Consider the following 12484-nt stretch of genomic DNA (forward strand, 5'->3'; position numbering starts at 1 on the left):
GCGCGGGGGGGGGGAGCCATAATTATTGTAGCGGGTGGACAGGAGTGAGGGATAAGCCCTAGAAGGGACAGGGGTAGATGGGGAGAGTCCTGTGAGGAGAATGTGGGTTTGGGGGAGGGAAGGAGTCAGAGCGTACTGGTCCCTGGTACGTGTGTGTGTGTGCGTGCATGCTCACGATTGGTATCACTTCAAAAAGTACTGACTGAGGTCGTGCCCTCTTCAAACTCATGACCCAGTCTTCCGAGGAGCTTCTTCACTTGCTATTCACAGGCAAGGAGCAGAGCCAAGATCCAAACAGAAGTGAGGTTATTGCCAATGCCAATTACTAGGCCTTGGCTGCTCTGGAGAAGTTGCTCAATGCGGGTTGGGAAGCGGGAGAGAGAAAGAGAGCGAAGGTCATAGGGCCGAAGATGTGATCTCTCTCTGCGTTTCGTTCACTTTCCTCCAACTCTCCAGCAGAGTTCTACACAAATGGAAGAGTGCTTCCGAGTGTGACAGGCTGGAGAACTGGAGTTTGAATAGAGTTTAGTGAACTCTCCGAGGGGACACGTGGCTGTGATTGCAGCAAAAGCAAATACCGACCTAGCACATTCTCTCCTTTGATAAATTAGGAGTTCTGTACGAGGCTCCCTCTGTCCCAACCTTGTACCTAGTCAAGAGTTTGCCAGGCTGACAGAAAGCCCCTTGACTCCCTGCTTCCCTGGGGAGGGATGATGCCAGAACTCGAAGAGGTCATCTCTTTCTGATTCATCTACCACAGCATGAATTCCTGATGCTGGCTACCAGACTCTTCAGATCAGTGTCATTTTTGAAGCCTGGACAGATTGTGTCACAAGGGCAGCCTGAAGTCTTCCCAGGATCCCTGGACTCAGAGCTAAGGGACCCTGTGCAACTTCCCTGCCTCAGTTTCCTCATTCATAGCATGAAAGGGATGGGATGACGTGATCTCAGGAAAGCCTCCCACATCTATAGTTCTGTGTACATCTTTCTTGAGCTAGGATTTCATCTTGTGCTCCTAAGGTTGCCATTAATTAAAATTCAATTAACCACCCAAGGCAGGAAATCCAAAGTGATGGGCTGACACTTCTGATTAATTGAGAATGGCAGAAAAAATAAAATGTAGGGGGAAGATGTGACAGGCAGGTTCTAGCATCTTGCTTGCCCTTTATTAAACCACTTTCCCTGAATTGACTTAAATCCCCAAATGCTTCTCTAATTTTTTAATATTTCACTCAGGAGCAATGTTAACCAGCTGCTGTGTTCTTTCTCAGTAGGGACTGATTTTTGGTAGCAGAGGAAAAGATTTCCATGAATGGTTCCTTGTACTTTCTAAGAAGCAGGGTTTGCAAACTATGGCCTATGGGGAGACATGTTTACCCAGGGCTTTACAAATTGGGAGACTTTTAAACGCAGAAATCCACAGTAATTGGTTTTCTTGAAAATGATAAACCCTGGGCCCCTACTGTCATTTAGCAAAATTAGCTAGAGCGTAACAGATGTTTAGTTGTGTGGGTGTTTCAGATTGCTGCAGACCTCACTACTCCCTACCGTATTCCACCTAGCCTGATTTTTCCATCAACACAATTTTCCAAGCCCTTGGAAACATTGCCTGCTGCCTTGGCACCAATAGAATCCGCACATACAGAAAAATATCAGTGGGAGTTGACCAGAGTTGCTTTCCAAACCCTTATTTTACATGTGGTAAAACCCACATCGGGAGAGGGAGGAGACTTGTCTGAGGTTACTCAGTGAACTGAGTCACAGTGGCCAGGGCTCCCACACCCTAATTTAGTGCCCCCTGCTCCCTGAGTGGATCACACTACTGCCCAGGGTTTGATGTATAAATTTGTTGGGGATATTTAATTTTGTAAGAGCGCAACTCCAGCAATGCACTCTCTCTTCCTCCGATTTTAGTCATGAATATTCCCGAAGGACATTTGTTAAGGTTTGTGGTTCCTGCTGCTTTATTTGTGCATCTTTGGAGATGGATGCACACGGTATCTCCATAGCAACTCTCGTGATAAAACAAAGGCTCTTACATCTCGGGTCTAGGAGCATCCTGATGAAAAAGTGAGAAAACAGGGAAGCTCATTGCGAGGGGCAGAGATAATCATACGGAAGACAGGCATTCGAAGAGCCTGGTGATTAATAAACAGATCCAAGATGAGCTCCTGGCTCTGCCACAACCCAGCGGAGTGACCTTATGTGAGTCACTTAACTTGAGACCCAGCTTCTTCCCTTCTCACCAGAGGATAAGGACAGTGCCCTGTGGGGTCATCAGGAAGGCAGAATTGGGTAATACATCTAAAGAGCTTCCTTAACACAGAACCCAGTCCATTTGCAGGCACACTGGGAATGGCCTCTAAAAAAATAACGTGAGCACAACGAGGCTCCCCAGTCTCACATTTTCAGAATGAGCCTTCCTGTCATTTCTCTGGGTTTTTCACTAACAGGAAGTAGGCAGAGACAACGCCCGCTGCATCTATTTTGTGAGTCAGGGACAGGCTCAGCAAACATTTGAGTTGTGTAGTTGGGTGTTGCTATTATTACTCAGAGCGTGCTTGTTTATTGAGCAAATGAACTGGGAGGTTTTGGGTTAAGGAATCGCTTTGGGTGGAAAAGAATACACCATGTAATATCTTCTTAATAGTAAACACACGCTGTCATTTATAGAAAATCTTGTCTGTCAAGTCACTGACTTTTTATTTTATTTTGTGAGAGGGAAAGATGGGAGACAGAGAGAGAGAGAGAGAGAGAGATTGGTAGAGAGAGGCAGAGGGGCTCTTATTGATTTCAGATAGAGCGAGGTGAGTGCGTTTCCTTCTGGTGACATCTTAGTAAGCAGCTACTCAGCATCCCCCCTTCTCCATCAGGTAACGTCCAGCCAAATGTCACTTTATCTATAATCCCCAGATAACCGTTTTAATTAAAATTTACAAAAACCGACCAACAGCATGTGCTCTGACTTCTCTTCACTCAGAAAACCAACCAGAAGGGGGAAAAAAAATTTCCCAGCAGAGGAAAGACTGACAACAGTGCTCCCAACACAGGCTGGGCCAGGTCGCCGAATGGCAGAGCCCTGTGCCACTGGTTACCTTGGACGCTGTGACGAAGTGCTCCCACCTCTGTTCCCTGGACTTGTCCTTGGTGACTTTTTTTATTGAGCTCTTGCTTCCACCTGGGTCCCTGAGTGAGAAACAGCTTAATGAGTCTTCCGTTTGCAGAGCCTCTGTTTATTATACATTTTTGTTTTTAACAAATGCAGTAAATAGAGGATGAATGGTTGGCGCCTCATGGAGGTCTCTTTACCAACTCCAGGGCAAGTGTGAGGTTACCCCTGGGAGTGAACTGAAAGTGTGCTTCTTTCTAAATCTTCGCCTTTGCCATTGACAAAGGTCTCACTGTCAGGGATTCAGAGTGAACATTCTGGGTGGGACTGGGTGGGGCCCGTGGGGTGGGGTGGACTGGACAGTGAAGAAGTCCCTGGTTTGAAGTTTATTGAGCTGAAGTTCTCCAGGGTGTTTTGAGCCAGACAGTTCTGTGTGTTGCTTGTCACTGAACCATCTCAGTCACTACCACTCTGTAACACAGCCATCATCAGCCCATTTTACAGAGGAGGAAATGAACTGGAGGGCATGAGACCCTCCGCCATGTGCGGATTTATAATAAAACAAGTGAAGTTAAAGCTTCGGGGCCCCTTCCCTAAGCGGGCCCCTGCCTCAGAACTTGCCAACAATTTCATCTTGTAATCTTGTGTTTCTTTTTTAAAGTGCCTTCCTCTCCAGTTAAATAAGCTACGACCCTACAAAATCTGGGTCCTACTCTCATGAGCTGGAAACTTTCTGGATGGGAAACCAAAACCCCAGCAGCCGCTGTTGGTCACAAGCCTGTAACCCCTCACCTGAAACCTGTGGTACCATGTATATTGCCAAATTCATAATTTTGGCTTTCAGAGAGAAAATATGCTGCAGATACCATACATTACCACAAACCCTCCAACAAGTCCAGGGAAGCATCTTATAATCAAACATAGTCATGTTTTTGTGATAAAATACATGAATATTTACACTCAGTGAGATAAAGACTCTAGCTTCAAGTAAAGTTTTGCCACCAAATCAGTCTGGTTCATGTCCTATTTTGCTGTCAAATAAGTTATGAAAAGCTAAGTTTTCAGAGCTGTTAGACTTTGGACTTGTGGGTATTGGGGAGGAGGCTCTCATGAGAAGCAAGTGAAGAGTCTCAGCGTGTGAACTTTTTGTTGATTGACTGATTGATGCATCCATCCATCCATCTTCCATCCATCTCTCTCTTTTTTTGCGGGGGGAGTACCAGGGATCGAACTTGGGTCCTTGACCTTGCAAGGCAGGCGGTGGAATCCCTGAGCTAAATCCTGGGCCCCATCCATCTCTTTTTTTACTCTCTTTTTCTCTGCAGAAAGGATTTTTAGATGGCTTGAATCTTTTCAATCATTTAACTGGCTCTCACCTAGTACAGAGCAGGTACTTGAAACGAGAAGATGAACAGACCAATTTTGATCAATCAGAGAGGTCTAGACTTGTCAGGACCTGCTGATTGCTGGTGGGAGGTGAAAGTGCTTAAATACAGGCGGCAAAATGTGATCGAGATAAACCGAAATTAAGGCTGGCTTCTCATGGAATGGGGGCTGGAGGAGAGGGGTGTGATTTCCTACAAGCAGGACCTTGCTGAACATCCACCAGCTCACAGCAGGGCACAAGAAAGACACAGACCCCAAAGTGGAAGTTGGGCTGAGGAGGGGAGGTGGGTGAGAACACATCTCCAAGCTTTTGGTAAGATTTTATGTTTGATTACACAATGAAAAGCCCTCTGAATAATTAACTGGGAAACTCATTTAAGTGGGGTCTGCTTTTCTCTCCCCTGAGTAATCAAATTAGGGAATATTTAAAATCCAGCAGGAGGAAGAACAAGCCGTATTTCAGTCCTATAAACAATATTTAAACTAGCAGTGCTTTTGAAGTCTGATTTAAGGCTCGCCAACTGGAAGCTTCAGCGTTTCAGTATTGGAGCAGAGTTTCTTTTAAGACCACAGGGCCTTTTGGTTTTCCCTTAGCTAAGGCGGCCCCTGCTGAGCTGCTAGCCTTCTTCTTGAAGTTCAAAAGCAGCCCCCTTCCCCCTTTAAAATTAAATCTGGTCCCAGCCAAGCTTTCAAAATCTTAAATATTCAGGCCCAATTGGGGAAGATGGAACTTTTCCACTAATGCTGACTTCCATGATGACCTGAAATCTATTGCAACTTCAAGAGGTGGGCTAAATAAGCTGCAAATACTGTGCGAATCCCACAGACCTTCAAAAGCCCTGAGCCTTGGCTCTGGCAAAGACACTGATAAAGAAAAGCCCTGGTTAGACAGAATCAGACTCTCTGATGTTTCATTTTCAGTAGCAAATAAACCAAAAGGAAGATCAGTAGAGGGAGGAAAAAATAAAACCTCCCAAGCTGCGTTGTCCACCACGTGCCTCGTGGTGAAAGACAGAGCAAGCTGGCGTTCCTTCCCCCCACCGGCCAAGTAGCATTAGTGGCATTTGCCAAATAGACTCCCCAGGTCTTTTCCTGTTCCCTGAAGTCAGGTGTAGCTCTGTGACCTGCTTTGTTAAAAAAATACATGAGTGCCACGTGGAGGGTTGGGTGGATGCTTCGTGAGCCAGTCCTGAAGACTGTTCTGCCTTGCTGATGATGGAAGTGTGGGTTGAGATGGAGCCTCTATCAGCCTGGCTCCTGGCATGGCCATAATGAGCAGCGGTCCTGTGCTGGATGTGTAGGCTGAGCATGAAACCAGCTTTTGGGGACATCAAGCTGCTGAGATTTGGGGTTACTAAGGGCTTAGTGGAGGCTTTTCTTTTACAGAGAACTCAGTTCAGTTCAGTTCAGTTCAGCTAGTCACATCAATAACGTGCTTTTTTCCAACAGAGATCTTAGCATTGCTTCAAGGGGGAGCTGGTGCTGGGAAATAAATCACAAGAAAGGAGAAGTAGCTATCATTTTTGCACCATCACCTCTCCTTGGTAAAGATTTTTTTGGGGGGTCTGTTTGCCAGAAATCAAGGCAAGAGGGCTCTGAGTAGTCTCATCTCTTTTAACTGTATTCACCAAGTGCCTTTTGTTCCTGGCGGTCACAGTGGCAATCAGAGCAATTTTCTCAAATACTTAACTCTCATTTTTGAGACTCAAATTTGGGGTAAAACATCTGCTGCTCAGGGTGGGTGGTCACTTGGCTGCATTCAGGATAAGCACATGTATCTACACCAGAGGGGAAAAATGGCTGATTTTGCACCAGGAAGCGGGCAGAGGTCAAAGCTCTCTGATCTCCTAGGCCAGGGGCCCTATCCTGCCTCTGTGATGATAGGAGAAGCTGAGCATCCCCCATGTTTTCCCACCCAGAACTGTTGCTGGAGTGCGAGAGTGGAGAGGGGATGTAATTAAATCAGTGAGAAGACAGCATGGGAGATCCGAGATTTCTCTCTCTTCTGAGATCTTAGTCTTTCCTTGATGATCCAGTTTAGAAGCAAAGTCCCTACCCCCATCACTACAATGTCACCCATCAATTTCTTCAGGACATTTATTGCTGTTGTAAATTATCTTGAGTGTTGTGTATTTAGTATCTGTTTCACCCCCTGGCCCCTTCTTAAGAATGGAAGTTTTAGAGAATAGGATGTACTTTTTTCTGGTCACTGCAGTAACCCCAGCAGTGCCTGGGAAAACCAGAGTTGGAGGAAAATGAGACTTTCTTGCTTGGTGGGTAGGACCACGTGACTAGGGGAAAGCACCTTGAACAAAAAAAGTTATGTGCATTGCGAATGATGCTGTGTTGTTTCCTGAAAGTGAAAACTTGTGTAAGACTTGATCTTGAAGCTTAAGTGTACATTCACAGGTAGTAAAAATTCCACAGCAGAGGCTAACTGGTGGTGGTGGTGGGATGTTCCTCATGTATTAAGATAAATACAGAGGTTTAGCTGCAGAGCAGTCAGTGCAGAGTGGCATTTTTCACTATTGGATAAAAGAAAATGAAGTTTTATGTATTATTTCATCTTGGTAAGTGAGTTTATTTTGTATCCTGGGGCCCCTTTTATAATGTACTAATTTATAATGAGATAGTCCCTTTCTTTTTGAAGAAGGCCACCAGATTATCATCTAAATCAATTGAAGACTTTGGGCTTTAGCTGTAACGCTGGGAGCACTCAGTGAGTAGTTAATCATCTGAGCTTTGCAACCAGGCCAGTTGTGTTCAAATCCTGACTTTCTACTAACTATGTAAGTGGCAGCAAATTCCACAAACTTTCCATGCCTCAGTTTCCTTGCTGGTAAATTGGAAAGAAGTTGCATGTGTGCAAATGGCAGCTACTGTATTATAAAATAGTAGATGACTTTAGGTATTTGTGTCATATTTGACTATCAAAATGTGGTTGCCTTTTAGCCTTATATATTTTTCTAAGGAAGGTTCCTTATGCCTGGGGCAGACCAGTCCTCAAGTGCCTGGACTCTCTCAATATTAGGAATTCACTAGAATGAAGATTCTCAGGCTCTAACAGACCTAATGAATCAGAATTTACATTTAAAAATATCCTAGGTGCTTGGTAGGCACATTATCACTGGAAATGCCTTGAAGGAAGGTGCATGTGCTGGGACAGCCAGAGGCAATGAGACTTAGACCACTGAGTTGCTCCTGTGGCTCCAGGGGACAGCACAGGGCCTTGGGGACTCTGGCAAGCAGGTATATTGGTGACTCTACCACCTCTGGCCAGGCATTTTTCCTGTTTTTTTTTCTCCCCACTGTAACTAGTGAAGATTGCAGGAGGGTTGGGGAGATGCCACTAGAGATAGCAGAATTTGCTTCTAGGTGAAGGGCAGCTCTTTTCTAGTTGGTCCTTGGAAGTCTAGTCTGTAATAATACTGATATAGGTGCCCGACCCTTTACCTTAATTCCAAATTCAAAGGGTTTTGAAAATCAAAAGCAATTTAAGTAACTTACTTAGCAGCAAAACATGACCTGAAGGCCTTTATTTACTCTTATTATTCTCTTAGGATGAATAGTCACTTATTTGCTTTATGCAGAAATACTGTGTTTGCTGGCAGGATGCTGCTTTAGACCCCTCTGTGAGTGTGATATCCTATATGGTATATACCCTGTCTTCCTTACTCAACAACAACAACAATTAAAAAAAACCTGAAACCAAAAAAGAATTCTGGAACATAGTTGTTCCCCGAGGGATTGGATAAAGACCTGTAGATTTTCATTTTTTAAAAAATCAAGTCTCTGCCTAATGAGAAGCTTTTATCTCTCAAGGAAAAAGAATTAGTACATTCATTATTACAGGCTGTTTCTCCTTTTGTTGTGAACCTGGCCCATTCTTTCAGTTGAAATAAACTCTTGTTATGATGATTGACAAAGATGCCAGAAAATGATGATGTATTTGGATTGCCACATGGTGAAATGGGGAAGTTGAGAAGTTGTCTTTTTTCCTCAGTAAGGCTAAGACTGAGGAGCAGTTCATGATGACATCCAGCAATCTGTCATCGCTCCACTCACCCAACCGTCCTCGGGGCTGTCTGAATAGGAGATCTTCCCACACCAACAGATCAATCTCCTGCCCTCACACGCTAGCTGCCACATGTGAAATCCGGCTGCTACAGAAAGCTCATGTCAAGGTATTGAACCACCCTAGTTCTTGCTATAAAATCCATTGGGAGAAGACTGGACCTACTGCTGTCATTTTGCTTGATGAAAATGAAGCCTCTGGGAGCCACAAATCACTCGGGATCAGAAAATGCCTGTGGGTGTTGGGGTCCAGTATGTAAGCCTCAGAATGTGTCAATAACAGGAGGGGTTGACATTAATCATAATAGATGGTGGTGCGCTGCAACTGGCTCAAACTGGCTGTCAAGGATTGATACGTCTCCTTCCCTAACTCCGAGTCCAGTGACATTGTGTTGGTAAAACTTGAAATCAGCCTCGGTGTGTGAGGGGTGTTTTCTACTGACAGATTAGTGGAAAAAAAAATCTGTTTTACATGATTGGGATTTCTATTTTAAAAATAGATTACTATTTCTTGAAGAATAGTTGTGAGTCACTGTATCAAAGGAAACTTCCGGTTTAAAATTCATCCCAACCACAAGCACAGAATAAAGTCACTAATCTGTCAGTAGAGGTGTGGGTTCCATTTACAGTTGCAGTTGAAGTTAGTTGATTGGGGCCCTGGTGCAAGAGATGAAACGGGGAGGATAGGGAGGGATTTCAGGGATGGGTGGATAAATGCCCACCATAGGAAGGGGTTAATGATGACTCAGAATTTTGGAAAAGGAAGAGGATTGACTTCAGCGGGAAGGCAGGGCCCTGGTGGCAGCGTTTTGGGAGCTATGGGTGGGGGCACAGTTATCATGGGGGTGGGGTGGGGAACTATTTTATTTAACTCAGCCTGTAGTTTTCATGGTGCAAATCCAATCCCTCAAGTCAGGGTTCTGTCCTTTTTGGGGGAGGATGTCTCATTTTTGCAGGCAACTTAACTTCCTAAAGAAGCAACATCTGCACGTGTGTCTGTTCCCTGTTGTGCGCTGTGTGTGCAGTCACCGATAGTGGTGATACTCCTCACACTCTTCTTGGCTTAGACAGCATGTTCTGGAGCTTCTGCCTGGGCAAGGATCTCAAATTCCAAGTACTCTCTTGGGTCCAAGTAAAAACCCCCCAAAAAACAAAACTGTGAGAAAAGTAGAAAAACATAAAGAGAAAGAGAAGACTAAGAGAGAGAAGTAGAAGGAGGAAAAAAGGAGGAAAAAAAACCCAAGAAAGTTGGGGAGACACAGGCCATGAAAGCGGTGGGTGGAAGAGCAATGGAGCTGGGGATCCACGTGTGCTGGTACAGCTGGGCCGTGTCTGGGGTGTAAATGCTTCCCCCGCAGCAGACTGATTTCAAGCTACCAACGTGATGTCACCGGATGCAGATCTGGGAAGAGATGCGTGAGGGAAAGGCACAGGATTTCACTGGCTGTCATGGGTCTGTAGGATCCGGTTCCAGCTCAGCCCTGTTTGAATCCTATAGCACTCATAAAGCACCCATCTAGAAAAGCAGCAAGGGGACCGGACTAATGGATGGGAGCCGCTTCCCTGCCACCCGGGCTATTGTTAGTTAAAGGTCGGTTGAGGGCCCCACAGAGCCATACTTGGTATTGAAGCAGGTGATCACAGGCTTCATGATGTGGTGGGTGTGGTCGATGGTCAGGGCCTCCAGAAGCCAGTGGAGAGCGCACAGTTGGCGGAAGAGGGGCTCTCTGCAAAGACGGAGGGAACACAGAGAGAGGGGTCCTGCTGGAACAGCATTCTTCAGAATAACGGCAAGACAGGCAGTAGTTATGCTGTTAGAGAGCCGGGTCACCCTCAGGCACCTATATTTTGCACACACCATGAAATTAGCCCTTTGTCAAGGGGCCAGTGAGGTTTCTGTTAGCCCCACTCTGCAGATGAGGACTCTAAGTCTGGGGACTAAGGGGGAGCCAGACCAGGCTCTGGGCCAGCAGGTGGCAGAGCTAGGATTTGAAACAAATGATTCTATGAGAGTCCCTGGGAGTTTGTGTGTGTAGTTGGGGGAGGCAAGGGAGGGGTCCCCTGGCTGCAGGTTCTGACTCAGACAAATGAGAAAATTAAAGAGAATTAATATCCTCTGAGTGTCAGATTGTTGATTTGATAAACAGAAAATAAATTAAGTGTGCAAGAAAATCTGGAAACAGGGAAACTAGTGTATTAACTGTTTTTTTTTTCAGATTAATAATTGGACCCATTGCTTTGAATGTTTAAGAATGTTGCCTTAAAATGTAGCTGGATATTGAAGAAAAACACATTAAACATATTACCTGCAAATATAACTAAAGCACTGATAAAAATGCAACTAATCTGCATTTTCTAATTTTTGGGGCACCTGTATTAAATATCTACAATGAACCAGGCATTGACTAATGTGCTTTTCCCATATTATTTAATTTCCCACAAACCTACTGGACTATGAATTACTACCCACATTTTATAGGAGGGGAAAGAAGGATTCAAGAGGTCAGTTGCTGTGCTGAAGGTCACACAGCTCACTGGTGACCGAGATGGAGTTTGAACATCTCATTTAATGCTCTCAACACCTCTATAGGAAGGGTAATGTTCCCTTCTTCTCTCTTTCCCCACCTCCTCTTCATAGAGGGGGGGATCTGAGGCTCAGAGAGATGAAGGAATTACCTGAGGTCACACAGTTGGGCCTAGGATTCGAACCGAGGTCAGATGTCAAAGGACCGAGCTCCAAGTGCTGATGAAGCCAGTGTGGTGCTCACTCTGAGAGCAAGGTCAGGAGAGGGTTAACCTGCTGCCTGTGTTTTTCCTGGAAACAAGCTGGAGTCCCAGGCAGCCACATCCTCCTTCTATGATTTCTCCTCTCACTTTCATAGACAAGATGCCTCCATTGCCGAGCTGTGTCATTGCTCCAGGCTGAAACTGCATCCAACCTTGACCAGTGCTCCCTAGGGCTCCTGGGCCTGATGCTCACAATAGCAGGAAGGAATCGCCCTTCCCTGTTTCTAGTAAGCCCTGGGCGCTGGGCCCAAGGACAGAGCTGACTCAGGGTTCCTGCTCATCTCCCCAGAGGTGTCCACTTCATTCAGCATGAGGGGGAGCTGTCCCCACCCTTCACCTTGCCCCCATGGCCTGGGGTGGTTGTGCATTGGGGTCTTAGGAAAACTGAAGATCAGCAGTGCTCTCTCTCCCCCTGGAGATCTGGAGAGAAGCAAACTCATTTCCTTCTACCAGTTATTTAGTCAGCACCTCCTATTCCCTCACTTCTAATTGGAAGTTCCTATAAGTTCTGACTGTTTCTGTTATTGCTGCTTTCTTCCCCCTTGAGGTCATCTGGGGACCAATAGGTGAACAGAGCCTCGGTGGCTCTGGGCCCATGGGCATCTAGCATGTAGCCAACGGGCTCCCTGTGCCAAGTGCAAGGCACTGGAGGTAAGCACTCTGCTACAACCCAGGAAGCTGTGGAAGGTCAGGGGAGAGGCCACCCCCCTTTTCTTTCACCATGCAGAGCCCATGTAGGCTTGGATTTTGGGAAATGTACGATGGGGCAGGGAAGAAGCAGAAGGAGTCAGCTGTTGAGATGGGGTCTACTTGGTTGCGGATGGCCGCTGGTGGGACATGGGGTTTGCAGCCCTTAATTTCATTCCTGAGGTGACATGAATAGGTGCAAACCTGACCGTCTTCTTCCCTTGATCAGTATTTTCAAACTCTCCAAACCAGCTGTTAGGGACTAAATTGTGGACCTTTAAAATTATTACGCTGAAGTTCTAACCCCAAGACATCCAAGTGTGACTGTATTTGGAGACAGAACTTTGAAAAAGTAGGATTACAAGTTCGAGGACAGTGTGGGCAACTTAGGAACTTAGCAAGGCTCTGTCTCAAAAAAAAAAAAAAAAAAAAAAAAAAAGG

At 45.6% G+C, this 12484-nt stretch overlaps 1 protein-coding gene across 3 annotated transcripts in view; it reads right to left on the bottom strand.

Moving 5' to 3' along the window:
• The window catches only part of Ccdc60 (coiled-coil domain containing 60), a 165021-nt gene that overhangs the window by 26269 nt on the left and 126268 nt on the right, over positions 1–12484 (bottom strand). For all 3 annotated transcript variants that reach the window (XM_010604079.2, XM_010604077.2, XM_010604078.2), the window contains 2 exons: positions 10189–10296; positions 3096–3186 (listed from right to left, as the gene is read on the bottom strand). In XM_010604079.2, coding sequence (XP_010602381.1) covers positions 3096–3186; positions 10189–10296 — 199 coding nt within the window. The remainder of the gene's footprint in view (positions 1–3095; positions 3187–10188; positions 10297–12484) is intronic.

Source organism: Fukomys damarensis, unplaced genomic scaffold (assembly GCF_012274545.1).
Source record: "Fukomys damarensis isolate Sample0158 unplaced genomic scaffold, DMR_v1.0_HiC HiC_scaffold_12, whole genome shotgun sequence".
In the NCBI taxonomy this organism is placed as follows: Eukaryota; Metazoa; Chordata; class Mammalia; order Rodentia; family Bathyergidae; genus Fukomys; species Fukomys damarensis.